The sequence below is a fragment of the Salvelinus alpinus genome, chromosome 6, assembly GCF_045679555.1.
Source record: "Salvelinus alpinus chromosome 6, SLU_Salpinus.1, whole genome shotgun sequence".
Classification (NCBI taxonomy): Eukaryota; Metazoa; Chordata; class Actinopteri; order Salmoniformes; family Salmonidae; genus Salvelinus; species Salvelinus alpinus.
The window spans coordinates 20,247,119-20,273,895 of NC_092091.1; the positions used below are offsets into that span (position 1 = coordinate 20,247,119).

A 26,777-nucleotide genomic window follows, 5' to 3' on the forward strand; every position below is an offset into this window, starting at 1 on the left:
GAGACCTATTATGACAGTAAATGAAAAGCCTAATTGTCAACCCAGAATTCATGGCAACCACTGGATAAGGTTGCCTATCAAAATAGTTCCTGCGTATACATGTTAGATTTAACAACCTATTTATTGAATATCTTCTCAGTGGTCTATTACACTTCTTAATAAAGCATTGTGAATTAATTTATAATTACTTTATAAGATGATGGTTCAAGTGTATTCTATTGTGTGACGCTGCGGGGTGCCACCAAATCATGGGCTGGTGCCACCAACTGAAAAAGTTAGTGGCACCAGTGCCACCAGGGGAAAATGTTGTTACAGGATGTATCTCCCCCGCCTCCAAAAGACTTTAGCTAGGGCTATTTTTAGCATCATCCTAGCCCTGTACAGTAACAGTCCGTGTGTGTGTGTGTGTGTGTGTGTGTGGTAGGAGGGGCCGGGGCAGTGGCTGACCCTAGACTCCCAGGTCATCATGGCTGAGAATGAGATCACAGGCACCAAAGACCCCACCTTCCACCGCGTGCTGCTGGACAGCCGATTTGAACTGCCATTAGGTCAGATGACACTCTCACTCATGTCAAATGTGCTCTCTAATGTGCCTTGAAAGTGAACTATAACCCTATCTCCTTATTATTACCTACAGTATATCTACATCATTATATCTGAATATACTCACGGACAAGGGAAGCCTATGACTGTCAAAGTATATTGCAATCATTTGGAACCATTAGAGCATTGTGTGTGCATCTGTGCGTGCATGTGTGTGTGTATGCATGTGCATGCCCACGTATGCCTGTGCATATACGATTGTCTGTCCTAAGTGACTGACCAGTAAATGGGTCTTTCTGCTTCAGACATTCCAGAGGATGAGGCTCAATACTGGGCCAAGAAACTGGAGCAGCTCAACTCCATGAGGGACCAGGGCGTAAGGCATTTCTTCTTCCTCCTCTCCTCTCTTTGTGCTTACATCTTACCCGCCACAAGGCAGGGCTATCAGTAATTGCAAAAGTCATAACTTACTCGATGCATTAAATATGATGTAGACCTTGTGTGTGTGTGTGTGTGTGTGTGTGTGTGTGTGTGTGTGTGTGTGTGTGTGTGTGGTGTGTGTGTGTGTGTGTGTGTGGTGTGTGTGTGTGTGTGTGTGTGTGTGTGTGTGTGTGTGTGTGTGTGTGTGTGTGTGTGTGTGTGTGTGTGTGTGTGTGTGTGTGTGTGTGTGTGTTACAGTACACATACCAGGAAGAGGAGAGACCACTTCAAGCACCATCAACACAATGCTGTGAGTAGTAGACACTTGATACTGCCTGTATCCTCTTCAGTCTCCTTCTCCCCTCTTTAATACAGTATCCTCCTCCCTTTCATCCTCCCTTCTTCTTTTTACTTTCTTCATGGCACTCTTCTTCCTCCTTCTCACTCTCCTCTGTCTCTTCACTCTTCCTCTTTGCTATCCTCCCCTTCATCCTCATTCTTCTCATTTTCACTTTATTCCTCCTCTTCTTCCTTTTTCTCCACCCCTTCCTCTTCTTCCTCATCCTCCTCTTCCTCCACTTCACTTTATTCCTCCCTCTCCCCTTCTTCTTCACTCTCCACCTCCTGATTTGAGGGGAAGCAGCGAATCAAATCAAAAATCGAATCATATTTTATTGGTCACATACACATATTTAGCAGATGTTATTGCTGGTGTAGAGAAATGCTTGTGTTCCTAGCTCCAACAATGCAGTAGTGTCTAACAATTCACAACAATACACACAAATCTAAAAGTAAAAGAATGGAATTAAGAAATATATAAATATTAGATTGAGCAACGTCGGAGTGGCATTGACTAAACTACAGTAGAATAGAATAGAGTATATACATATGAGATGAATAAAGCAGTATGTAAACATTGTTTAAACATTATTAGAGTGACTAGTGTTCCATTATTAAGTGGCCAGTGATTCCAAGTCTATGTATAAAGGACAGCAGCCTCTAAGGTGCAGGGTTGCATAACCGGGTGGAAGCCGCCTAGTGATGGCTAGTTAACAGTCTGATGGCCTTGAGATAGAAGCTGTTTTTCAGTCTCTTGATGCACCTGCACTGACCTTGTCTTCTGGATGATAGCGCGGTGAACATGCCGTGGCTCGGTTGGTTGATGTCCGTGATGATCTTTTTGGCCTTCCTGTGACATTGGGGGCTGTAGGTGTCCTGGAGAGCAGGTAGCTTGCCCCGGTGATGTATTGGACAGACCGCACCACCCTCTGGAGAGCCTTGCGGTTGTGGATGGTGCAGTTGCCGTACCAGGCGGTGATACAGCCCGACAGGATGCTCTCAATTGTGCATCTGTAAAAGTTTGTGAGGATTTTAGGGGCCAAGACAAATTTCTTCAGCTTCATAAGGTTGAAGAGGCGCTGTTGCGTCTTCACTACACTGTCTGTGTGGGTGGACCATTTCAGTTCGTCAGTGATGTGTACGCCGAAAAGTGATGTGTACGCCGAGGGCGGTAAGCAAATTGAAGTGCGTCCCGGGTGTCAGGTAAGGTAGAGGTGATATGACCCTTAACTAGCCTCTCAAAGCACTTCATGATGACAGAAGTGAGTGCTACGGGGCGATAGTCATTTAGTTCAGTTACCTTTACTTTCTTGGGTACAGGAACAATTGTGGACATCTTGAAGCAAGTGAGGACAGCAGACTGGGATAGGGAGAGATTGAATATGTCCGTAAACACGCCAGCCAGCTGGTCTGCACATGCTCTGAGGACGCGGCAAGGGATGCCGTCTGGGCCGGCAGCCATGCGAGGGTTAACACGCTTAAATGTCTTACTCACGTCGGCAACGGAGAAGGAGAGCCCACAGTCCTTGGTAGCGGGCCGCGTTGGTGGCACTGTACTATCCTCAAAGTGGGTGAAGAAGGTGTTAAGCTTGTCCGCAGGCAGGCTTATGGAGGGATGGAGAAAAGCTGACATGATGAATCAAGCCAGCAGGCCTGCCTCATTGTCAACTCCACACACAGTGATTTATGGCTGCTAGCTGTGTGATGGATGTGTGCTGACATACTTACACTGCCCTGTCAGACACAGCCCTGTCTGTCTGATGATGACAGCCCAGGTGAGTGGGCGGAGACGTCTGTGGATGAGTCTGGGCTGCGGTGGGTGTTTCAGTCTGTCAGTAGGTGTGTGTGTGCGTGTGTGCTTGCATGACTGCGTGCGTGGGTGAGAGACGGTTTGTGAGCAACCAGCCATGAAGGTTGGTCAGTGTACGTGTGAGTGCTTGTGCATGTGCATGCATGCGTGTCTATGTGCTGTGTTTCAATGAGTGTGTATTGATGGTGGCTGCTTATGGGCTGTGAGTCATGGGGCTCTGGGTTGGCAGCTCTGCTGGTGAGAGTTATGGCTGACTCCCCACTGTGCTCTGCTAATTACCACACCCTGAACCCTCCTTGGCCCTCCATCCGTCACAAGGTCAGCCATCTTGCCTTCCCTGCCCTGCTCCGTCTCCAGCTCCACTCTGGGTTTTACCCAGCAATCAGATTGGTTCCCGGGGGTTCAGTACCCTCACCCTGACTGGTTTATTTCCTGGTCATACAGTTGTACATTCTTTAACCTGAAGTTCATAGCTCAGGCCCAAATCAACATTGTGATAACTTCTTACTCCCTGTCCCTGTAGGTAACTGGAGTCTGTGGGGAAACCAGCAAAGTGAGTTTTTATAGCTTTTCACACAGTTAACACTATAAATGTGATGTATCTGCTTTGGCCTTGGTACTGTAGGCCTGTACTGGCAGGTTTTTAGAACTAGTCACCAAACACTCACTAGCATCCTGGGTAATGAACCTAGCCCCTATAATAATCATAATATTTCAACCATTTCCTGTGTGTGTAGATGAGGACCCAGACAGTGCGATGGACGACAGAGATAGTGACTACCGCAGTGAGACCAGTAACAGCATCCCCCCTCCCTTCTACACCACGTCTCAGCCCAACACCTCCATGCACCAGAACCCCATCCTGAGAGACCAGCGCAACTCCTCGCACATCTCCTACAACGGCTCCATCCAAGAGCTGGACTATGACAACCATAGAGCCAGCAGGTAACCTAACCTAACCTCTCTGCTGTCCTGTCCTCCTTATCTGGTTCATTATCTGGTTTACTCAGTCCTCAGGGTCTCAATAAGGGGTTCGTCCCAATAAGCCCAAGTGCCTTCCTTTCCTTGTTTCCTTCATTTTATAATTACATTTGAGTAATTTCTTTACAAGCTGCTATCCTACAGTTGTCCTAATCCAAAAACATGCAGGGTAGGTGAAATGTATAAGTTGTACATTTCCCCTGTCCAGCTCTTTGAAATCTGTGTGGGTGAAGGAAAGAAGACGAGGAAAGGAAACAACGCTGGACTATTGAGACACACACACAGCATGGATCTCACCTCCTCTTCTTAGTCAAGGGATCCATACTGACTTTGTCTCGTCTGGAGATCAACACTCTATTCTCACAGAGTAAAGCAGACTGATATAGAACAGAATAGATATGCCCCTGTGGACTTGTTTGATTTCACATTCACACTGATGTTTTATGGTAACCTGTTGTCCCATTGTGACTTCACTGTCTCTGGCCTCACTATATAAGCCTGAAGGAGCAGCCCATTGTATACAGGTCGTGTGTCAAGATCCTCACTGGCACCCTGTCACAATGATCATCGTGTGTGTGTACATGTGTGCGTGCGTGTGTGTGGCTGAAATACAGTCCCCTGTGATCACTAAGAAACTTGTTTTGCCAAAAAATCGAAATAAGTGTGTTTTTTTGTCTGTTCATCTGTTGTTCAAAGGCGCAAGTTCACTCAAACTCATGCATTGCTAGGTGCAGCCACATTATTGCATAAAGGCTTCTATCAGCAGTGATTCTGTTTTAAGATATATGAACCTGCAAGGTCCACTATGGCTAAAAACCAATCACTATCTATCTATCTATCTATCGTGCCAGTGATCTTTATGCAGTAGGTGTGCTGGGCAGTGTGTGTTTCAGTTTGGTGTTTGTACGTTGCTGTGTTTCTTTGAAAAGCCTCAGGCTGGGCTGTACTGATGCTTCTCCTCTCCTGCGTCTCCCCCCAACCTGCCAGATGCTATGATACTTTAGACTCAGCCACCAACGGGCACAGCGATCTCGATTCAGCTTCAGGTTCGAGCCGGCACACCAGCCGCCAGTACACTCTAGACAGTAGGCACTCACTCTCCGATAGGTGGGTCTCTGCACCTCCTCCTCTTCCTCCTCCTCCTCCTCCTCTTCCTCCTGCTCCAGCCTGTGAGTCCGTCCGTGGTCTCGCTGTGATGTCAGTGCTGGACCTGTCCTGTCCTCCTTGCTCGCTGTGATTGCATGCGTGCGCTGTTCGACCCCGCTCTCGCTACCACATATATATACACGTTTTGATTCTGTCTCCACCTAATAATAACTACTGTGTACACACCGGTATCACACACACATGATCTCCCCTCTCTATCGTACATCTGTTGTGAAATGTGAATGAGTTCCTCTGTTGTGTATGTTGTTATCTAAGAACTTGGAAACATAAGGGAACAGTTGTGCTACATTGATGTGAGTTGCAGTGTTGAAGTGTTAGTGTGTTCTGTGTGGCTGTGGCTCCTCTGCTTCCTCTGTGTCTCAGTGGCAGCCTGTTATTACCTCGTCCTCCTATGGTGTGCCACAGTGACAAGCAGTGTTGGGGGTAATGCGTTACAAAAATAACGTGTTACGTAATCAGATAACTTTTATGAGTAACGGAGTTAAGTAAAACGTTACTTTTTCAAATGAGTTAATATTGTTACAGTTACCTTGTTGAAACACGTGCTTTACTTTCAGAATCATCTCTACCGGGTGCTAGTTTCCATGATCTGAGCTCAACTTGTTTCCTCATTTACTCCTCGAGTGAGAGGAGAAAGACCTAGTGGTCAAACAGGGAAATGATTCCAATCGTTTGTCCACCATTCATTTTTCCCATAAGGGACTATTTTAAGTGTTTCTAAAATCCCCTATGGGGAAAATTAATTGTGGAAAAACGATTGCAACCATTTCCTTGTTTGACCGCTAGGTTTTATGGGTATTATGACTCATAATGTGGTACTCTATTGAGAGTTTTCCTGTCTAGTGGCAAGTGTGCCATCTATACATCTCTATGGGTCTATGTACAGTACGTGCGGTCTATAACCAGAACTGGCGACTCGAGAGAAAGATTTTGAATGAAAAGATAGGAAATCTGTACAGATGTTTGGCTTACAGTATATATTGTGAATTAAGCAGCCCAAATAGAGCAGCCATTGTGGACTAGCACAGGAAAGCAGCACCACAGATGGAATGAGAAACTAGTGATCAAACCTGAGTTCGTAAGTAGCCTATCTTTGGTAGAGCGAGCGTTGCTCACCTTGCTCACCCCGACAGTCAAACAAACGGTGAGATTTTCATAAAAGTAACGCAAGGTAATATAACTTGTAATATAAAGTGTTACTTTCCACACAAAGTAATATTGTAAAGTAACATGTTATTATTGTTAAATGTAATGAGTAATATGTAATATAAAGTAACTAATCCCAACACTGGTGACAAGTCCTCTTTGTTATTTGGTCTCAGTTCAAATTGTGGTAATGATGAGCTCAGGCTTTCCCCCAGCCAGTGCCAGCCCTACTGTTGGCCGAGGACCCCGGCTGTGGGGTGGCAGGAGTCATGCCTGATCAAAATGTATTGTAGCCTATCAGAGAGGGGAAGACAAATGTCCTCATGTATGTGCCACTGTGCTTCTGTCCTGCTGTTTGATAAGGGAAATGCTGGTTTCTGTCGGACAGCAGGCCTGAGTGTGTGAGTGTGTGAGTGTGTGAGTGTGTGTGTGTGTGAGTGAGTGAGTGAGTGAGTGAGTGAGTGAGTGAGTGAGTGAGTGAGTGAGAGAGTGAGTGAATGAGTGAGTGAGTGAGTGAGTGAGTGAGTGAGTGAGTGAGTGAGTGAGTGAGTGAGTGAGTGAGTGAGTGAGTGAGTGAGTGAGTGAGTGAGTGAGTGAGTGAGTGAGTGAGTGAGTGAGTGAGTGAGTGAGAGAGAGAGAGAGAGAGAGAAACAAAGAGATCGACAAAGAGAGAAAGAGAGAGAGTTTGCATGTGTGTGCGCTTCTTGATTGAGTAGCAGGTTGAGGGTCAGGATTCTGTCTGTGAGTGTGTATGTGGTTTTGTGCATATGCCGTGTGTGTATTTGTGTTTGTGTGTGTTGGTGTCCTTTCCTCAGGTGTTCTGTTTTCCTGTCCCCCCGTCTCATGCATTATTGAACCTTCACTGCTCTAATCGATAGTGTGTAAACGGGTGGACTTGTGTGTGTGTGTGTGTGTGTGTTGGGGTTTGTGTTGTTCCTGTCTGCTCTCTCTCTCTAACTCATGCCGCGTCTCATTCTCTTTCCCTACTCACTAATAGCCTCATTCATCATAGACGATAAATATATCCTAAAGAGATGCTGTTTCTCCTCTCCTGTCAGCCCAGTGTAGGCCCCCTGTCTCTCTTTATCTCTCCACTCTTATTTTCTCTCCCTCTGTTCTCGCTCTCTCTCTCTCTCACACACACACACATCACCTCACCTGAATGAGTGCCATTACTTGTTAAGGCTGTTAGCCTCCCGTCTTGTTTTGCTGTGTATTGTGTTGGCTCTGGGTGTTTGGGAATCTCTGTTGAATATACAGATGTGTATGTACAATCACCAATAATATCTCAAAATACTGAAATAAAGACCCACAACTACACCACCCAACCCACACTCACACTCATGCATCTGAACACATACTAGCCCATCCCTTGGTCTGGGTTGCCTTGGTTGGTTCACTACCTTTTTCCTCTTACTTTAGGTTAACTGTTCTGCCACACTATGGCTCCTTATCCCAATATGTCCCCTTAACTTCTTGCCGCACGGATCCCTTTAGCGGGATCATTTTCGTAAACAACCGCTGAATTGCAGAGCGCCAAATAAAATAAAATAAAAAATAATATTTATAATCATGAAATCACAAGTGAAATATACCAAAACACAGCTTAGCTTGTTGTTAATCCACCTATCGTGTCAGATTTTGAAAATATGCTTTACAGCGAAAGCAATCCAAGCGTTTGTGAGTTTATCAATCACTAGACAAAACAGTAAGAACAGCTAGCCTCAAATTAGCTTGGTCACGAAAGTCAGAAAAGCTATAAAATTAATCGCTTACCTTTGATAATCTTCAGATGTTTGCACTCACGAGACTCCCAGTTACACAATAAATGTTATTTTTGTTCGATAAAGATTAGTTTTATAACCAAAAAACGCCATTTGGTTTGCGCGTTATGTTCAGAAAACCACAGGCTCGTTCCGGTCCTGAAAGGCAGAAGAAAATTCCAAAAAGTATCCGTAATGTTCGTAGAAACATGTCAAACGTTTTTTATAATCAAGCCTCAGGTTGTTTTTAACATACATAATCGATAATATTTCAACCGGACGGTAACCTATTCAATACTACAGAGAAAGAAAATGTCGAGCTACATCTCTCGCGCGCAGGAACTAATCAAAGGACACCTGGCGCGTTTTGAAAAATCTCGCTCATTTGAAACTATGTCTAAAGCCTGGTCACAGCCTGAGGAAGCCATTGGAAAAGGAATCTGGTTGATACCCCTTTAAATGGAGGAGGGGCAGGCAACAGAACAGGGATTTTTCCAAATAAAAGGCACTTCCGGGTTGGATTTCCTCAGGTTTTCGCCTGCAAAATCAGTTTTGGAAACTTTAGAGTGTTTTCTATCCTAATCGGTCAACTATATGCATATTCTAGCATCTGGACCTGAGAAATAGTCTGTTTACCTTGGGAACGTTATTTTTCCAAACATAAAAATTCTGCCCCTTAGCTGAAAGAAGTTAACATGCCCTCTGGTCCCCACTCTGGCTCCTTATCCCAATATGTCCCCTTAACATGCCCTCTGGTCCCCACTCTGGCTCCTTATCCCAATATGTCCCCTTAACATGCCTTCTGGTCCCCACTCTGGCTCCTTATCCCAATATGTCACCTTAACATGCCCTCTGGTCCCCACTCTGGCTCCTTATCCCAATATGTCACCTTAACATGCCCTCTGATCCCCACTCTGGCTCCTTATCCCAATATGTCCCCTTAACATGCCCTCTATGGGGCCACTTTGGTTCTTTAGTGTTTATAGTGTTTCATCCCCAGTCTGGAGGCATAGGGGAACAATTGTGCCACATTGATGTGAGTTGCAGTGTTGAAGTATTAGTGTGTTCTGTGTGGCTGTGGCTCCTCTGCGTCCTCCTATGGTGTGCCACAGTGACAAGCAATGATGGGGGTAACATGTTACTTTTGTTACAGTCTGCTTGTGTGTCTGTGTATCTGACTGTGGTCCATGTGTCTACAGTCCTACAGGCAGCAGTCACTATGCCTCCTCCGGGGAGCTGAGTCAAGGCAGCTCCCAGCTCAGTGAGGAGTTTGGCCCAGAGGTCGAGGGGAACATGAGGGGCTCTGTGGAGCTCTACGATGAGAACGACGCCTACCACTCCTGTCACTCCTCTGTCAGCTACGGCTGGGATCCCGACGCACCCGAAGAGGTGTACAGTGATGAGGGGGGCTACATCAAAGATGACGAGGAGGAGGGTGAGCTTTATGAGCCCGAAGATGGAGAGGGGGAGTACGACTATGAGAGAGAGGAGGAGGAGGAGATGGACAGCACGCTAAGCGAGGAGCTGCACTACACCCCCTCCCCTACTAGCACGGCTTCCACGCTGGCCCCCAAGGCCTCCATTGCCAGGCCTCCTCTGGAGAAACAGGCCTCCCTGAGAGAGCAGCAGCCACAACCCCTCACCCTGGTTCCCTCTTCCCTGTCCCCCACCACTCAAGCCCACTCAATGCTCCCTTTCCAGCCCCCTGTCTGCACAGCCTCCACCAAGCCTACCTTCACCCCAATGATCCATCCATCCCTCATCCAGCCCCCGGCGCCCACAGCCCAGCCCCCTGCTCCAGATACCCAGCCTCCGGTGTCTGATGCCCTGGATGACATCCACCTAGACATCCAAGTGGAGAAGCCTCTGACTTTAGAGGAGGAGGTCCCTGTCGTAGAGAGCCTCCCAGCAGAAGTCCCCCCAGAGAAGATCGAGACCCCGGGCGTCAGGTGAAACCTCCCCTACTGCACTCTTAGAAAAAAACAGTTCCAAAAGGGTTCCACCTGGAACCAAAAATGGTTCTACATGGAACCTAAAGGCTTCTACCTGGAACCAAAAAAAGGTTCTTCAAAGGGTTTATCCTATGGGGACAGCCGAAGAACCCTTTTAGGTTCTAGATAGCACCTTTTTTTCTAAGAGTGTGTAATGTAGCCAGAGCACCTTCTCATATAATACTATAACAAGTATTCACTTCCCTACATCTTCTACATATACACACTACATACACACTACATATACACACTACATACTGTATACACACTACATATACACACTACATACTGTATACACACTACATACTGTATATAGCCTACATATACACTAAATACTGTATGCAGATGACATTTACTACTTATACACACTACATACACACAACATATACACTACATATACACAATACATATACACTACATACTATATACACACTACATATACACAATACATTATTCTACAGTTTTATTAGTATCCGTTACTAGCCATTACTGCCTATAAAAAAAGTTATGTTATTTTCTAACATGTAAATATCTTCACAATGAATGAGCTCCAGTCTGAATGCTCTTGTAAATTCCTCTCCCAGCTATCAGAGGCCCATCATGGAGCCTGGTTCATACAGGGCTAGGGCCAACTGGCAACGGCTCTGCAGCAAGGTCCGACTACAGCTGCAGCGGGTGAGACAGCCTGTGTGTATGTGTATGTGTGTGTGTGTGTGTGTGTGTGTGTGTGTGTGTGTGTGTGTGTGTGTGTGTGTGTGTGTGTGTGTGTGTGTGTGTGTGTGTGTGTGTGTGTGTGTGTGTGTGTGTGTGTGTGTGTGTGTGTGTGTGTGTGTGTGTGTGTGTGTGTGTGTGTGTGTGTGTGTGTGCATGTGTGTGTGTGTGTGTGTGTGCATGCTTGTGTGTGTATGTGTATGTGTATGTGTATGTGTGCACGTGGATGTGTATGGAAACCATGTGGCTGCTCTCTTTGTTTCTCGCCATAATGCTGTCACTCCTTCATATGTCCCTGCCCTGAGGTTTCTCTTCTGACATCTTTGCCCTTTCAGCTTTCTTTCATTCACTTCTCAATCCTTTGGTGGTCTGTCATTCATGTCACCTTCTATTACTCTGTAAATTGTAATCCTGTGGTTCTTTTTGCCCAGCTTTATGTTGTTAAGATAATGTGTTTTTGTTTATCCACGTTTGTTTGATTTTTTGCCACTTCCGTAGCAATTTGAATGTTGTCCGTTCTGATTGGCCAGGGCTGGAGCCGACTGCCAGGTGGGTGTGTTTGTGGTTGGTCATGAGTGCTGTGAGTGATGATGACGTGAATGTCAGTGTTGTGTCATGCTCTAAACACACAGAGAGAAAAAGAGCACAGATACAATTACTGGAATGTTAGCTCAGATAAGGATCTGTCACAAATCCACTTTCAACCATGGCCTTCAAACACAAAGGCCTCCCGACTAATGTCAATGGACAGCGAAATCACCCCCGATAACGCTCTCTTGTCTCTCTCCTGTGTTTTATGGCTGACATTATGGTTTGTTTTTTTCCCCAATGAAACACATCTTTCTTGATTTTATAGTAACAAACTGGGGTAGACTAGATAACAAACTGACTAGCCTTGTGTCACGACTCCATCGTTGTAACTAACAGTTAGACAGCTAGGGGCAGAAAACTAGGTGCAGACAACTAGGTGCAGACAGCTAGAGGCAGACAGCTAGGGGCAGACAGCTGGGGGCAGACAGCTGGGGGCAGACAGACAGCTAGGGGCAGACAGACAGCTAGGGGCAGGCAGACAGCTAGGGGCAGACAGACAGCTACAGACAGACAGCTACAGACAGACAGCTACAGACAGACAGCTACAGACAGACAGCTAGGGGTGTGATGTAGTAGACCTAATAAAACCATTTCCAGGGGTACTATGTGCCAATCACTCCTCCACATGTCTCCCCCCTCTCTCCACAGGCTCGGGGGGAGTCCATTGGGATTTGCTCCCTGTTGCTATCAGCAGGGTAAGTGTCTGTCACTATCACACCAACATACATGATAATAGCTGTATAATGATGGCCTAATGATGGCGCCGACGGATGATTGCGCCAATGGAGATGGCAGCATCGCGACTAGCTCTTAAGCAACTCTGCAGTATTTTGTTTGTTTTTGTACTATTTTTAGGTTATTAGCTCAGGAATTGTTTTGTGTCATTACATACAGCCGGGAAGAACTATTGGATATTAGAGCGGCGGTAGCTCACCAGAAATTCCAGAATTACAACCAGGATTACAACTTCCCTGGAGCGGATCCCTTGTTTTCTCTCCCCAGAGCAATTTAACTTATTCCAGAGGCTGCCCCAAAACAACACCGGCAAAGAAGAGGTACTCGAGGCGGTATTCTGGTCCGATTTAGGAAGCGTGCACACCCCCCACCACTCCTGAGTAATTTACTCGCTAATGTCCAATCTCTGGATAATAAAATTGATGAGCTCAAGGCGAGAGTTGCTTTTCAGAGAGACTCCAGGGATTGTAACATACTCTGCTTCACGGAAACATGGCTCTCTCAAAATGTACTGTCTAACTCTGTAAAGCCAGTTGGGTTCTCAGTACATTGCAGCGACAGGAACAAACATCTCTCCGGGAAGGGTGGAGGTATATGTTTAATGATTAGCGACTTATGGTGTAACTGTGATAACATACAGGAACTCAAGTCCTTCTGTTCACAAGATCTAGAATATCTCACAATCAGATTCCGACCGTACTTTCTCCCAAGATAATTTTCGTCAATATTAGCCACAGCGGTCTATATCCCCCCCAAGAGGATACCACGACAGCCCTCAAAGAACTCCACTGGACTTTATGCAAACTGGAAACCACATATCCTGAGGCTGCATTTATTGTAGCTGGGGATTTTATCAAAGTAAATTTGAGGAAAAGGCCCCCGAAATTCTATCAACATATTGATTGTTGTACTCAAACTGCTAAAACGCTCGACCGTTGCTATACTACCTTCCAGAATGCATATAAGGCCCTCCAATCGGAACACGATTCCATCTTGCTCTTCCCCTCCCATAGGCAGACACTCAAACAGGAAGCACCTGTGGTAAGGACTATTCAATGCTGGTCTGACCAATCAGAATCCACGCTTCAAGATTGTTTTGATCACGTGGACTGGGATATGTTCAGAGTAGCATCAGAAAATAATATCGACACAAGTACTGATACGGTGAATGAGTTTATCAGGAAGTGCATAGGAGATGTTGTACCCACTGTGACTATTAAAACCTACCCCAACCAGAAACCGTGGATAGATGGGAGCATTCGCACAAAACAGAAAGCGCGAACCACCGCATTTAACCAGGGCAAGAAGACTGGGAATATGGAGGAATAAAAGTTATTATAAGTTATTCCCTCCGCAAAGCAATCAAGCAGGCTAAACATCGATAAAGGGGCAAGGTTGAGTCCCAGTTCAACAACTCGAGGCCCTGTGTCTGAACCCTGCCCTGTGCAACTGGGTTCTGGACCTCCTGACGGGTCGCCCCAAGGTGGTGAAGGTAGGAAACAACACCTCCGCTTCACTGATTCTCAACACTGGGGCCCCACAAGGGTGTGTGCTCAGCCCCCTCCTGTACTCCCTGTTCACCCATGACTGTGTGGCCAAGCACGCCTCCAACTCAATCACCAAGTTTGCAGTTGACACAACAGTAGTAGGCTTGATTACCAACAATGATGAGACAGCCTACAGAGAGGAGGTGAAGGCTCTGGGAGTGTGATGCCAGGAAAATAACCTCTCACTCAACGTCAACAAAACTAAGGAGATGATCGTGGACTTCAGGAAACAGCAGAAACAGTAGAGGAAGGACCCCCCTATCCACATCGATGGGACCGCAGTGGAAAAGGTGGAAAGCTTCAAGTTCCTCGGCATACACATCACTGACAAACTGAAATGGTCCACCCACACAGACAGTGTGGTGAAGAAGGCGCAACAGCGCCTCTTCAACCTCAGGAGGCTGAAGAAATTTGGCTTGTCACCTAAAACCCTCACAAACTTCTACAGATGCACAATTGAGAGCATCCTGTCAGGCTGTAACACCGCCTGGTACGGCAACTGCACCGCACACAACCGCAAAGCTCTCCAGATGGTGGTGCGGTCTGCCCAACGCATCACTGGGGTCAAACTTCCCGCCCTCCAGGACACCTACAGCACCGGTTGCCATAAGAAGGCCAAAAAGATCATCACTGACAACAACCACCAGAGCCACTGCCTGTTCACCCCACTATCATCCAGAAGGCGAGGTCAGTACAGGTGCATCAAAGCTGGGAACAAGAGACTGAAAAACATCTTCTATCTCAAGGCCATCAGACTGTTAAACTAGCACATCAGAGGCGGCTGCCTAAAGACATAGATTAGGAATCCCTGGCCACTTTTAGAAATGGATCACTAGCCACTTTAATAATGTTCCGTATCAAGCATTACTCATCTCATATGTATAAACTGCACTCCACAATATTCTACAGAATCTAAGTCACTTTTAAATTGAGCTTACATATTGCATCACCCATTTCATATGTGTATATACTGTATTGTATTCTGTACTACACAACTGACTGTTAAACAGCTCCTCTCCAGCACATCAGAGGCTGCTGCCTATAGACATAGATTAGGAATCACTGGCCACTTTAAGGAAATGAAACACTAGCCACTTTAATAATGTATCCGTGTCTTGCATTCCTCATCTCATATGTGTAAACTGTACTCTATTGTACGGTATCTTAGTTACTTTAATTGTGTGTAAATATTGCATCACCCATCTCATATGCATATACTGTACTCTATACTATACCACCGTATCTTAGTCCAATGCCACTCTGACATACAGTGGGGCAAAAAAGTATTTAGTCAGCCACCAATTGTGCAAGTTCTCCCACTTAAAAAGATGAGAGAGGCCTGTAATTTTCATCATAGGTACACTTCAACTATGACAGACAAAATGAGAAAAAAAATATCCAGAAAATCACATTGTAGGATTTTTTATGAATTTATTTGCAAATTATGGTGGAAAATAAGTATTTGGTCACCTACAAACAAGCAAGATTTCTGGCTCTCACAGACCTGTAACTTCTTCTTTAAGAGGCTCCTCTGTCCTCCACTCGTTACCTGTATTAATGGCACCTGTTTGAACTTGTTATCAGTATAAAAGACACCTGTCCACAACCTCAAACAGTCACACTCCAAACTCCACTATGGCCAAGACCAAAGAGCTGTCAAAGGAAAACAAGAAACAAAATTGTAGACCTGCACCAGGCTGGGAAGACTGAATCTGCAATAGGTAAGCAGCTTGGTTTGAAGAAATCAACTGTGGGAGCAATTATTAGGAAATGGAAGACATACAAGACCACTGATAATCTCCCTCGATCTGGGGCTCCACGCAAGATCTCACCCCGTGGGGTCAAAATGATCACAAGAACGGTGAGCAAAAATCCCAGAACCACACGGGGGGACCTAGTGAATGACCTGCAGAGAGCTGGGACCAAAGTAACAAAGCCTACCATCAGTAACACACTACGCCGCCAGGGACTCAAATCCTGCAGTGCCAGACGTGTCCCCCTGCTTAAGCCAGTACATGTCCAGGCCCGTCTGAAGTTTGCTAGAGAGCATTTGGATGATCCAGAAGAAGATTGGGAGAATGTCATATGGTCAGATGAAACCAAAATAGAACTTTTTGGTAAAAACTCAACTCGTCGTGTTTGGAGGACAAAGAATGCTGAGTTGCATCCATAGAACACCATACCTACTGTGAAGCATGGGGGTGGAAACATCATGCTTTGGGGCTGTTTTTCTGCAAAGGGACCAGGACGACTGATCCGTGTAAAGGAAAGAATGAATGAGGCCATGTATCGTGAGATTTTGAGTGAAAACCTCCTTCCATCAGCAAGGGCATTGAAGATGAAACGTGGCTGGGTCTTTCAGCATGACAATGATCCCAAACACACCGCCCGGGCAACGAAGGAGTGGCTTCGTAAGAAGCATTTCAAGGTCCTGGAGTGGCCTAGCCAGTCTCCAGATCTCAACCCCATAGAAAATCTTTGGAGGGAGTTGAAAGTCCGTGTTGCCCAGCAACAGCCCCAAAACATCACTGCTCTAGAGGAGATCTGCATGGAGGAATGGGCCAAAATACCAGCAACAGTGTGTGAAAACCTTGTGAAGACTTACAGAAAACGTTTGACCTCTGTCATTGCCAACAAAGGGTATATAACAAAGTATTGAGATAAACTTTTGTTATTGACCAAATACTTATTTTCCACCATAATTTGCAAATAAATTCATTACAAATCCTACAATGTGATTTTCTGGAATTTTTTTCCTAATTTTGTCTGTCATAGTTGAAGTGTACCTATGATGAAAATTACAGGCCTCTCTCATCTTTTAAGTGGGAGAACTTGCACAATTGGTGGCTGACTAAATACTTTTTTGCCCCACTGTATATGTACAGTTGAAGTCGGAAGTTTACATACACCTAGCCAAATACATTTAAACTCAGTTTTCACAATTCTGGACATTTAATCCTAGTAAAAATTCCCTGTTTTAGGTCAGTTAGGATCACCACTTTATTTTAAGAATGTTATGTCAGAACAATAGTAGAGAGAATAATTTATTTCAGCTTTTATTTCTTTCATCACATTCCCAGTGGGTCAGAAGTTTACATACACTCAATTAGTATTTGGTAGCATTGCCTTTAAATTGTTTAACTTGGGTCAAACATTTCGGGTAGCCTTCCACAAGCTTCCCACAATAAGTTGGGTGAATTTTGGCCCATTCCTCCTGACAGAACTGGTGTAACGGAGTCAGGTTTGTAGGCCTCCTTGCTCGCACACGCTTTTTCAGTTCTGCCCACAAATTTTCTATGGGATTGAGGTCAGGGCTTTGTGATGGCCACTCCAATATCTTGACTTTGTTGTCCTTATGCCATTTTGCCACAACTTTGGAAGTATGCTTGGGGTCATTGTCCATTTGGAAGACCCATTTGCGACCAAGATTTAACTTCCTGACTGATGTCTTGGGATGTTGCTTCAATATATACACATAATTTTCCTCCCTCATGATGCCATTTATTTTGTGAAGTGCACCAGTCCCTCCTGCAGCAAAGCACCCCCACAACATGATGCTTCCACCCCTGTGCTTCACGGTTGGAATGGTGTTCTTCGGCTTGCAAGCCTCCCCCTTTTTCCTCCAAACATAATGATGGTAATTATGGCCAAACAGTTCTATTTTTGTTTCATCAGACTAGAGGTCATTTCTCCAAAAAGTATGATCTTTGTCCGCATGTGCAGTTACAAACCGTAGTCTGGCTTTTTTGTGGCGGTTTTGGAGCAGTGGCTTCTTCCATGCTGAGCGGCCTTTCAGGTTATGTCGATATAGGACTTTTTTTACTGTGGATATAGATACTTTTGTACCCGTTTCCTTCAGCATCATCTCAAGGTCCTTTGCTGTTGTTCTGGGATTGATTTGCACTTTTCGCAACAAAGTACGTTCATCTCTAGGAGACAGAACGCGTCTCCTTCCTGAGCGGTATGACGGCCATGGTGTTTATACTTGCATTCTATTGTTTGTACAGATGAATGTGGTACCTTCAGGCGTTTGGAAATTGCTCCCAAGGATGAACCAGACTTGTGGAGGTCTACAATTTTTTCTTCTGAGGTCTTGGCTGATTTCTTTTGATTTTCCCATGATGTCAAGCAAAGTGGCACTGAGTTTAAAGCTAAGCCTTGAAATACATCCACAGATACACCTCCAATTAACTCAAATGATTTCAATTAGCCTATTAGAAGCTTCTAAAGCCATGACATCATTTTCTGGAATTTCCCAAACTGTTTAAAAGCACAGTCAACTGCTGACCCACTGGAATTGTGATACATTGAGTTATAAGTGAAATAATCTGTCTGTAAACAATTGTTGGGAAAATGACTTGTGTCATGCACAAAGTAGATGTCCTAACCGACTTGCCAAAACTATAGATTGTTAACAAGAAATTTGTGGAGTGGTTGAAAAACAAGTTTTAATGACTCCAACCTAAGTGTATGTAAACTTCCGACTTCAACTGTATATATATTCTTAATCCATTCCTTACTTAGATTTACGTGTATTTTGGGTATATGTTGGGAAACTGTTAGATATTAATGCACTGTCAGAGCTAGAAGCACAAGCATTTCTCTACACCCGCAATAACATCTGCTAGACACGTGTATTTGACCAATACATTTTTTAGTTTTTTTTGTTTTGATAATAGTTGTGGTAGTTGTATTATTTGTATCATTGTATTCTACATTTGTGTGACTGTACTTGTCTATCAGTGTATCAGTGTTTTGTTACTTGTCATGTTGTGTGTTTTTTCGTGGACCCCAGGAAGAATAGCTGCTGCTTCTGCAAAAGCTAATGGGGATCAGAATAAACCAATATTAATCAAATCAAATTGTATTTGTCACATGCTCCGAATACAACAGGCGTAGACCTTACCGTGAAATGCTTACTTATAAGTCCGTAACCCTACAATGCAATAAAAAAAAAGAGTTAAGAAAATATTTACTAAATAGCCTCCCGGGTGGCGCAGTGGTCTAGGGCACTGCATCGCTCTGGGTTCGCGCCCAGGCTCTGTCGCAGCCGGCCGCGACCGGGAGGTCCGTGGGGCGACGCACAATTGGCATAGCGTCGTCCGGGTTAGGGAGGGTTTGGCCGGTAGGGATATCCTTGTCTCATCGCGCTCCAGCGACTCCTGTGGCGGGCCGGGCGCAGTGCGCGCTAACCAAGGGGGCCAGGTACACGGTGTTTCCTCCGACACATTGGTGCGGCTGGCTTCCGGGTTGGAGGCGCGCTGTGTTAAGAAGCAGTGCGGCTTGGTTGGGTTGTGCTTCGGAGGACGCATGGCTTTCGACCTGCGTCTCTCCCGAGCCCGTACGGGAGTTGTAGCGATGAGACAAGATAGTAATTACTAGCGATTGGATACCACGAAAATTGGGGAGAAAATGGGATAAAATTTATATTAAAAAAATTAAAAAATTAAAAAATTTACTAAATAAACTCAAGTAAAAAGAAAGTAACACAATAGAATAACAATAACGAGGCTATATACAGGGGGTACCAGTACTGAGTCAATGTGCGAGGGTACAGGTTAGTCGATGTAATTGAGGTAATATGTACATGTACTGCAGGTAGGGGTAAAGTGACTATGTATAGATAATAAACAACGAGTAGCAGCAACATAAACAAATGGGGGGGTCAATGCAAATAGTCAGAGTAGCCATTTGATTAACTGTTCAGCAGTCTTATGGCTTCAGTGTAGAAGCTGTTCAGGAGCCTTTTGGACCTAGACTTGGCGCTCCGGTACCACTTGCCGTGCGGTAGCAGAGAGAACAGTCTATGGCTAGGGTGGCTGGAGTCTTCCTCTGACACTGCCTGGTATATAGGTCCTGGATGGTAGGATGCTTGGCCCCAATGATGTACTGGGCCATACGCATTACCCTCTGTAGCGCCTTGCGGTCGGATGCCAAGCAGTTGCCATACCAGGCGGTGATGCAACCAGTCAAGATGCACTCGATGGCGCAGCTGTAGAACTTTTTGAAGATCTGACGACCCATTCTAAATCTTTTCAGTCTCTTGAGGGGGAATAGGCGTTGTTGTGCCCTCTTCACAACTGTGTTGGTGTGTGTGGACCATGATAATTCCTTAGGGATGTGGACACCTAGGAATTTGAAGCTCTCGACCTGCTCCACTACAGCCCCATCGATGTGAATGGGGGCGTGCTCGGGCCTCGTTTTCCTGTAGTCCACGATCATCTCCTTTGTCTTGATCACGTTAAGGGAGAGGTTGTTGTCCTGGCACCACACTGCAACTTCTCTGACCTCCTCCCTATAGGCTGTCTCATTGTTGTAAGTGATCAGGCCTACCACCGTTGTGTTGTCTGCAAACTTAATGATGGTGTTGGAGTCATGTTTGGCCATGCAGTCATGGGTGAACAGGGAGTAAAGGAGGGGACTAAGCTCGCACCCCTGAGGGGCCCCCGTGTTGAGGATCAGCGTATCAGATGTTTTGTAGCCTACCCTTACCACCTAGGAGTGGCCCGTCAGGAAGTCAAGGATCCAGTTGCAGAGAGAGGTGTTTAGTCCCATGGTCCTTAGCTTAGTGATGAGCTATAAAGCTTCACAACATGGAATAATACAGAACTGCATGATATTTTGATTAAATAGTTGAAGTTAAGTTGGTCCCAGATCTGTTAGGGAAAGGGGGATACCTAGTCAGTTGTACAACTGAATGCATTCAACTGAAATGTGTCTTCCGCATTTAACCCAACCCCTCTGAGTCAGAGAGGTGCGGGGGGCTACCATAATTGACATCCACGTCTTTGGCGCCCAGGGATCAGTGGGTTAACTGCCTTGTTCAAGGACAGAACAACAGGTTATTACCTTATCAGCTCAGGGATTCAATCCAGCAACCTTCCGGTTATTGGCACAACACTCTAACCACTAGGCTACCTGCGTTGCTTATGGTCATTGTCATACAAACATGGCTATACAGCCGAAACGGATCTGGCACCAAGTTAGAGGATCTGTTTCTCTCATTTCCAGTGTGTCTATGTGTGACTCACCACCTGGATTCGGTCTTATGTGGCAACATTTAAATTCTGTTTTTTACATTGGATAAATGTAGAGACTCTGAGCTACAAAATGGTATATCATATACTGCATTTGAGGAAACAATGGGAAAGTAATTCTGCTTTGAAAGTAGATCAACTTGTAAACTCACTTTTGAGAAAACCATCGTTCAATGTTTTGGTACTACTATTGGAGAGTCCTTCTTTGTCTACACCCATTGTTCAAACCCTCTTAAGCCTTAGCTGCACCCATCTCTTTAAGGGTTGATCTGTGTATTCTGTACTAACTTGCCAGCTACTTCCAGACATTTAAAAGAGAGAACAGCTCACTGAACATACTCGCCCTAGCAGAGCTGGCTAGGCTGTTACAGTATGTTTTCCAGAGTGTTGGTGACTGCAACTGTGCTGTCAGATTGTCCATTTGTAAATTCAGAGCGTTTCGCATTCAGACCGCACACTGGACGCTCTGGCCAATAAGTAGGGTTGTTCTGAAAGCTCTGACCGCAGTCAAGCTGACCATTTTACTCCCCCTAGCAGAGCTGGTTAGGCAGTTTTCATGTTACACAGAGCAGTGGTGACTAACAGTGCTGCTGGCAACAATTGAATTACGCTTTGTTGCTGACATTTACTGACACTGGACATATTCAACGGGTGTTGAGCGTTCAAAAATTAATCAGTTATTCTGCGCTCTGGCACACTAAAACGAGAGTCTTTTGTTGCGAAATGTAGCTAGATAGCGAGCTAGGTAAACAATGAATCCCAACGCATGACGTAACGTTAGTTAGCGAGCTAATAGTACACTAACTTGAAATGAAAATACTTTGTCAAAATTAGAGTGGAGTCTTTTGTTAAGACATGTAACTAGCTAGGTAAACAATGAATCCCAACGCATAACATAACGTTAGTTAGCGAGCCAGCCAGCTAACGTTAGCTAGCTAGCTAATAGTACACTAACTTGAAATGAAAATACTTTGTCAAAATTAGAGTGGAGTCTTTTGTTAAGACATGTAGCTAGCTAGCTAGCTAAACAATGGACCATAATCACACCGTTACTACCCTGCATGAAACTGCAGGTAGCTAACCATGGCTAGTCAAGCAAGTGTGTCTGAGATACGAATAATAAGATCATACACAATGTTAGCTAGCGACCCAGCCTGCTAACGTTAGCTAGCTAACAGTACACTTGAAATGAAACCACTTTGTAAAAATTAGAAACGTGTAATATCTGAAAATGTTGCTAGCTAGACTACGTATCTTACCAGTATACATCATGGTTGGACGCATTTCCTGTCTGATGCCATGCATGGTTGCCCTTAGTTTAGTTTGATGATGTAATCCAGACTGAAGTTTTCTCCATCTCCTTAGCTATCATACTCGAATTCCACTGATTTCAAAACTCTGATTTCAAAACTCGGTCCTCCAGAAAGTGGAGAGCATACACTATATACACCCAATTTACACCCAATTTGTAAGTCGCTCTGGATAAGAGCGTCTGCTAAATGACTTAAATGTTAAATGTAAATATAACGTTAGCTAGCAAACAGTACACTTTAACTTGAAATTAGGTTTATGCAGTTTTACTACACAACACATTTTTTTTTAAACGCGTTTGACACGATTACCTAGACATACTGACCAGCTCCAATAGACAGACACGTGCTATATGGCAGACCAATCCAAACTCATCTCTCGGCATGTCCAGTCCACTCATTATCTCAGCCAATCATGGCTAGCTCACTTTTTCTGTGGCTAAACCAACTAGGCTCGTAATTTAACCATTTTATTCGTATTTACAGATGGCATACAAGCTTGATATTAAGGCACATGAAAGTTCACATGTTCGAGACTAGTTGAGATGGCATTTATGCCAAAAAACGCATTTTGATTAAAAAAATAAAAATAAAAGTTCAAACAGCTCTCCTGTGAAGTCGTGACTTGCGACATACGCCTAGTTTCCTGAATCGGGTCACGTATATCAGTGGTGGTGAATGTTGTGGGGATGAGGACGGTGTGGTGATGAGGATGTTGTGGTAATGAGGATTTTGTGGGGATGAGGACGGTGTGGTGATGAGGATGTTGTGGTAATGAGGATTTTGTGGGGATGAAGATGTTGTGATAACAAGAGTGCTGTGTTTGTGTGGTTTCTCCCCATGCAGGGTGGGTGGTGCGCTGTATAGCATCGACAGCATGCCGGACCTCCGCAAGAGGAAAGCCATGCCTCTGGTCAGGGACCTGGTCAGTGTAAGTTCTGACCATATACTAAATGTATTTTACTCGATATTCACTCCTCTCTCTCTCTCTCTCTCTCTCTCTCTCTCTCTCTCTCTCTCTCTCTCTCTCTCTCTCTCTCTCTCTCTCTCTCTCTCTCTCTCTCTCTCTCTCTCTCTCTCTCTCATATCAATTTCAATTTAAGGGGCTTTATTGGCATGGGAAACATATGTTTACATTGCCAAAGCAAATTAGATAACAATAGTGAAATTAACAATAAAAAAATAACAGTAAACATTACTCACAAAAGGGACAATAAATAAACATAAACATAGATTGTATTTACAATGGTGTTTGTTCTTCACTGGTTGCCCTTTTCTTGTGGCAACGGCTCACAAATCTTGCTGCTGTGATTGCACACTGTGGTATTTCACCCAATAGATATGGGAGTTTATCAAAATTGTATTTGTTTTCAAATTCTTTGTGGGTCTGTGTAATCTTTCCAATGTGTCAAGTAATTATCTTTTGTTTTCTCATGATTTGGTTGGGTCTAAATGTGTCGCTGTCCTGGGGCTCTGTGGGGTCTGTTTGTGTTTGTGAACAGAGCCCCAGGACCAGCTTGCTTAGGGGGTTCTTCTCCAAGTTCCTTTCTCAGTAGGTGATGGCTTTGTTATGGAAGGTTTGGGAATCGCTTCCTTTTAGGTGGTTGTAGAATTTAATGGCTCTTTTCTGGATTTTGATAATTAGCGGGTATTGGCCTAATTCTGCTCTGCATGCATTATTTGGTGTTTTACGTTGAACACTGAGGATACTTTTGCAGAATTCTGCATGCAGAGTCTCAATTTGGTGTTTGGCCCATTTTGTGAATTCTTGGATGGTGAGCGGACCCCAGACCTCACAACCATAAAGGGCAATGGGTTCTATAACTTATTCAAGTATTTTTAGCCAGATCCTAATTGGTATGTCGAATTGTACGTTCATTTTGATGGCATAGAAGGCCCTTCTTGCCTTGTCTCTCGTTCACAGCTTTATGGAAGTTACATGTGGCGCTGATGTTTAGGAAGAGGTATGTATCGTTTTTTTGTGTGCTCTAGGTCAACGTTGTCTAGATGGAATATGTATTTGTGGTCCTGGCAACTGGACATTTTTTGGAACACCATTATTTGTGTCTTACTGAGATTTACTGTCAGGGACCAGGTCAGACAGAATCTGTGCAGAAGATCTAGGTGCTGCTGTAGGCCCTCCTACAGATGCACCAGATCATCAGCAAACAGTAGATATTTGACCTCAGATTCTAGTAGGATGAGGCCGGGTGCTGCAGACTGTTCTAGTGCCCTCGCCAATTTGTTGATATATATGTTGAAGAGGGTGGGGCTTAAGCTGCATCCCTGTCTCACCCCCCGTCCCTGTGGAACGAACTGTGTTTTTTTGTTGCACATTTTAAAGGCACACTTGTTGTTTGTGTACTTAGATTTTAAAATGTTGTATGTTTTTCCCCCAACACCACTTTCCAACAATTTGTATAGCAGACCCTCATGCCAAATTGAGTCAAAAGCTTTTTTAAATCAACGAAGCATGAGAAGACTTTGTTTTGATTTGTTTGTTTGTCAATTAGAGTCTGCAGGGTGAATACGTGGTCTGACATACGGTAATTTGGTAAAAAGCCAATTTGACATTTGCTCAGTACATTGTTTTTGCTGAGGAAATGTACGAGTCTGCTGTTATTTTCCATAAGTTGCTATTCACGCACATCCCCCTGTATATCTCTGTCCAGTGTCTGTTTTTTGCCCATCTTAATCTTTTCTTTTTATTAGCCAGTCTGAGATATGGCTTTTTCTTTGCAACTCTGCCTAGAAGGCCAGCATCCCAGAGTCGCCTCTTCACTGTTGACGTTGAGACTGGTGTAGCGGGTACTATTTAATGAAGCTACCATTTGTTTCTCAAACTAGACACTCTAATGTACTTGTCCTCTTGCTCAGTTGTGCACCGGGGCCTCCCACTCCTCTTTCTATTCTGGTTAGAGACAGTTTGCGCTGTTCTGGGAAGGTAGTACACATAGTACAGTAGTAGTACACATTTCTCACATGGACTAACCTTCATTTCTCAGAACAAGAATAGACTGACGAGTTTCAGAAGAAAGGTCTTTGTTTCTGGCCATTTTGAGCCTGTAATCGAACCCACAAATGCTGATGCTACAGATACTCAACTAGTCTAAAGAAGGCCAGTTTTATTGCTTCTTTAATCAGGACAACAATTTTCAGCTGTGCTAACATAATTGCAAAAGGGTTTTCTAATGATCAATTAGCCTTTTAAAATGATAAACTTGGATTAGCTAACACAACGTGCCATTGGAACACAGGAGTGATGGTTGCTGATAATGGGCCTCTGTACGCCTATGTAGATATTCCATAGAAAATCTGCCGTTTCCAGCTACAATAGTAATTTACAACATTAACAATGTCTACACTGTATTTCTGATAAATGTTATGTTATTTTAATGGACAAAAAAGTAGCTTTTCTTTCAAAAACAAGGACATTTCTAAGTAACCCCACACTTTTGCTAACTAGGATATTATACTCACACTAAATAGATGACCTAGCCCTTGTGCCATCCACCCTTGCCAATTTAACTGACTTCCAGGCTTTGAATTGAATAGCTCTGACAAGCTGTAGGCCTGCTCAGCTCCACCGCGCACTTGAATGAAGAATTACCATACAGGACTAAATAGCTCAGTACTTTGTCTCTATGAATCCAGTTCACTGTCAGACTGTACAACCCACACACTTGCACGAGAATGAACACACACATGGAGATGCAGATACATAAGCACACATGCACACACACCAGCGTTTCCATTAGCCGTAATAGCCGGCTTTTGTCCGATAAAAAAATAAATAGTAAAGCCGATAAATAAAATTGGCACAGGCCAATTGTCCTGGGAGAAGAAGAAAAAATCCCATTGTGAAATAATGCTTTTTAGCCTATTCATTGGTGGACTGGTCGTGCTTATCGGTCTATAGGTTAATTTGCATAATTGTATGGAATTAAATTAGCGTGTATGTACAGTATATTCTTTATGTATCTTATTTATCACACGCAACCAGCATACAGATACAGAGCCCTTGAGTGGAAAATCTGTCAGAAAGCGCAAGAGCTGCTGCCTGTGGTGCTTTCAAGACAACTAGGATACGAGGTCAAATCATGATGTCAGTGATCTTCAGGTCGGAATGTCGGATCTTTAGAAAGAGGCCTGAATTCCCGAGTTGCAATTCCGAGTTGGATGACCGACCGTTCAAAACTATTTTTCCCAGTCGGAGCTCGTTTATTCGCCAGTTCCCAGTTCTCCTGAACACACTGAAGTCAGAAGTCAGAGATGTATGAGTTTCCAGTTGTTATGAACACTGCATCAAACAGCAAGGGCAAGAAGGCTTCATTAGCACACCACACACCACTTTGCAATGAGCTGGAGTCAGTATGTATTTTAATGAATGTTTTAATACAAATGAGGCATGTCTTACATTGCTTCAAAGTAGCCTATTAGAGCGCTCTTTCTAAATTTTGAATACATATTTTAGCTAGAAATCCTACACCTGTAACTCTCTGGGTTTTAAATAGAGTATATCCTTTAACATTGCATATCATTGTTAAGGAAATATGGAGTTTTACACTTTGTTCCTAAGGGCTTTTGTTCTACACTCCAAAAGGGTTATTCGACTGTTCCCATAAGATAACCCTTTTTGGTTCCAGGTAGAACCCTTTTTGGTTCCAGGTAGAACCCTTTTAGTTT

The 26,777-nt window shown here is 44.3% G+C and overlaps 1 protein-coding gene across 1 annotated transcript in view; it reads left to right on the forward strand.

Annotated features, from left to right (window-relative positions):
* LOC139579664 (protein unc-13 homolog A-like) overlaps positions 1–26,777 on the forward strand; it is a 97,308-nt gene that overhangs the window by 38,299 nt on the left and 32,232 nt on the right. The window contains exons 5-12 of the mRNA XM_071408519.1: positions 425–548; positions 849–919; positions 1,222–1,273; positions 3,636–3,665; positions 3,850–4,057; positions 9,369–10,118; positions 10,745–10,949; positions 26,738–26,759. Of these exons, the coding sequence (XP_071264620.1) occupies positions 425–548; positions 849–919; positions 1,222–1,273; positions 3,636–3,665; positions 3,850–4,057; positions 9,369–10,118; positions 10,745–10,949; positions 26,738–26,759 (1,462 nt within the window). The remainder of the gene's footprint in view (positions 1–424; positions 549–848; positions 920–1,221; positions 1,274–3,635; positions 3,666–3,849; positions 4,058–9,368; positions 10,119–10,744; positions 10,950–26,737; positions 26,760–26,777) is intronic.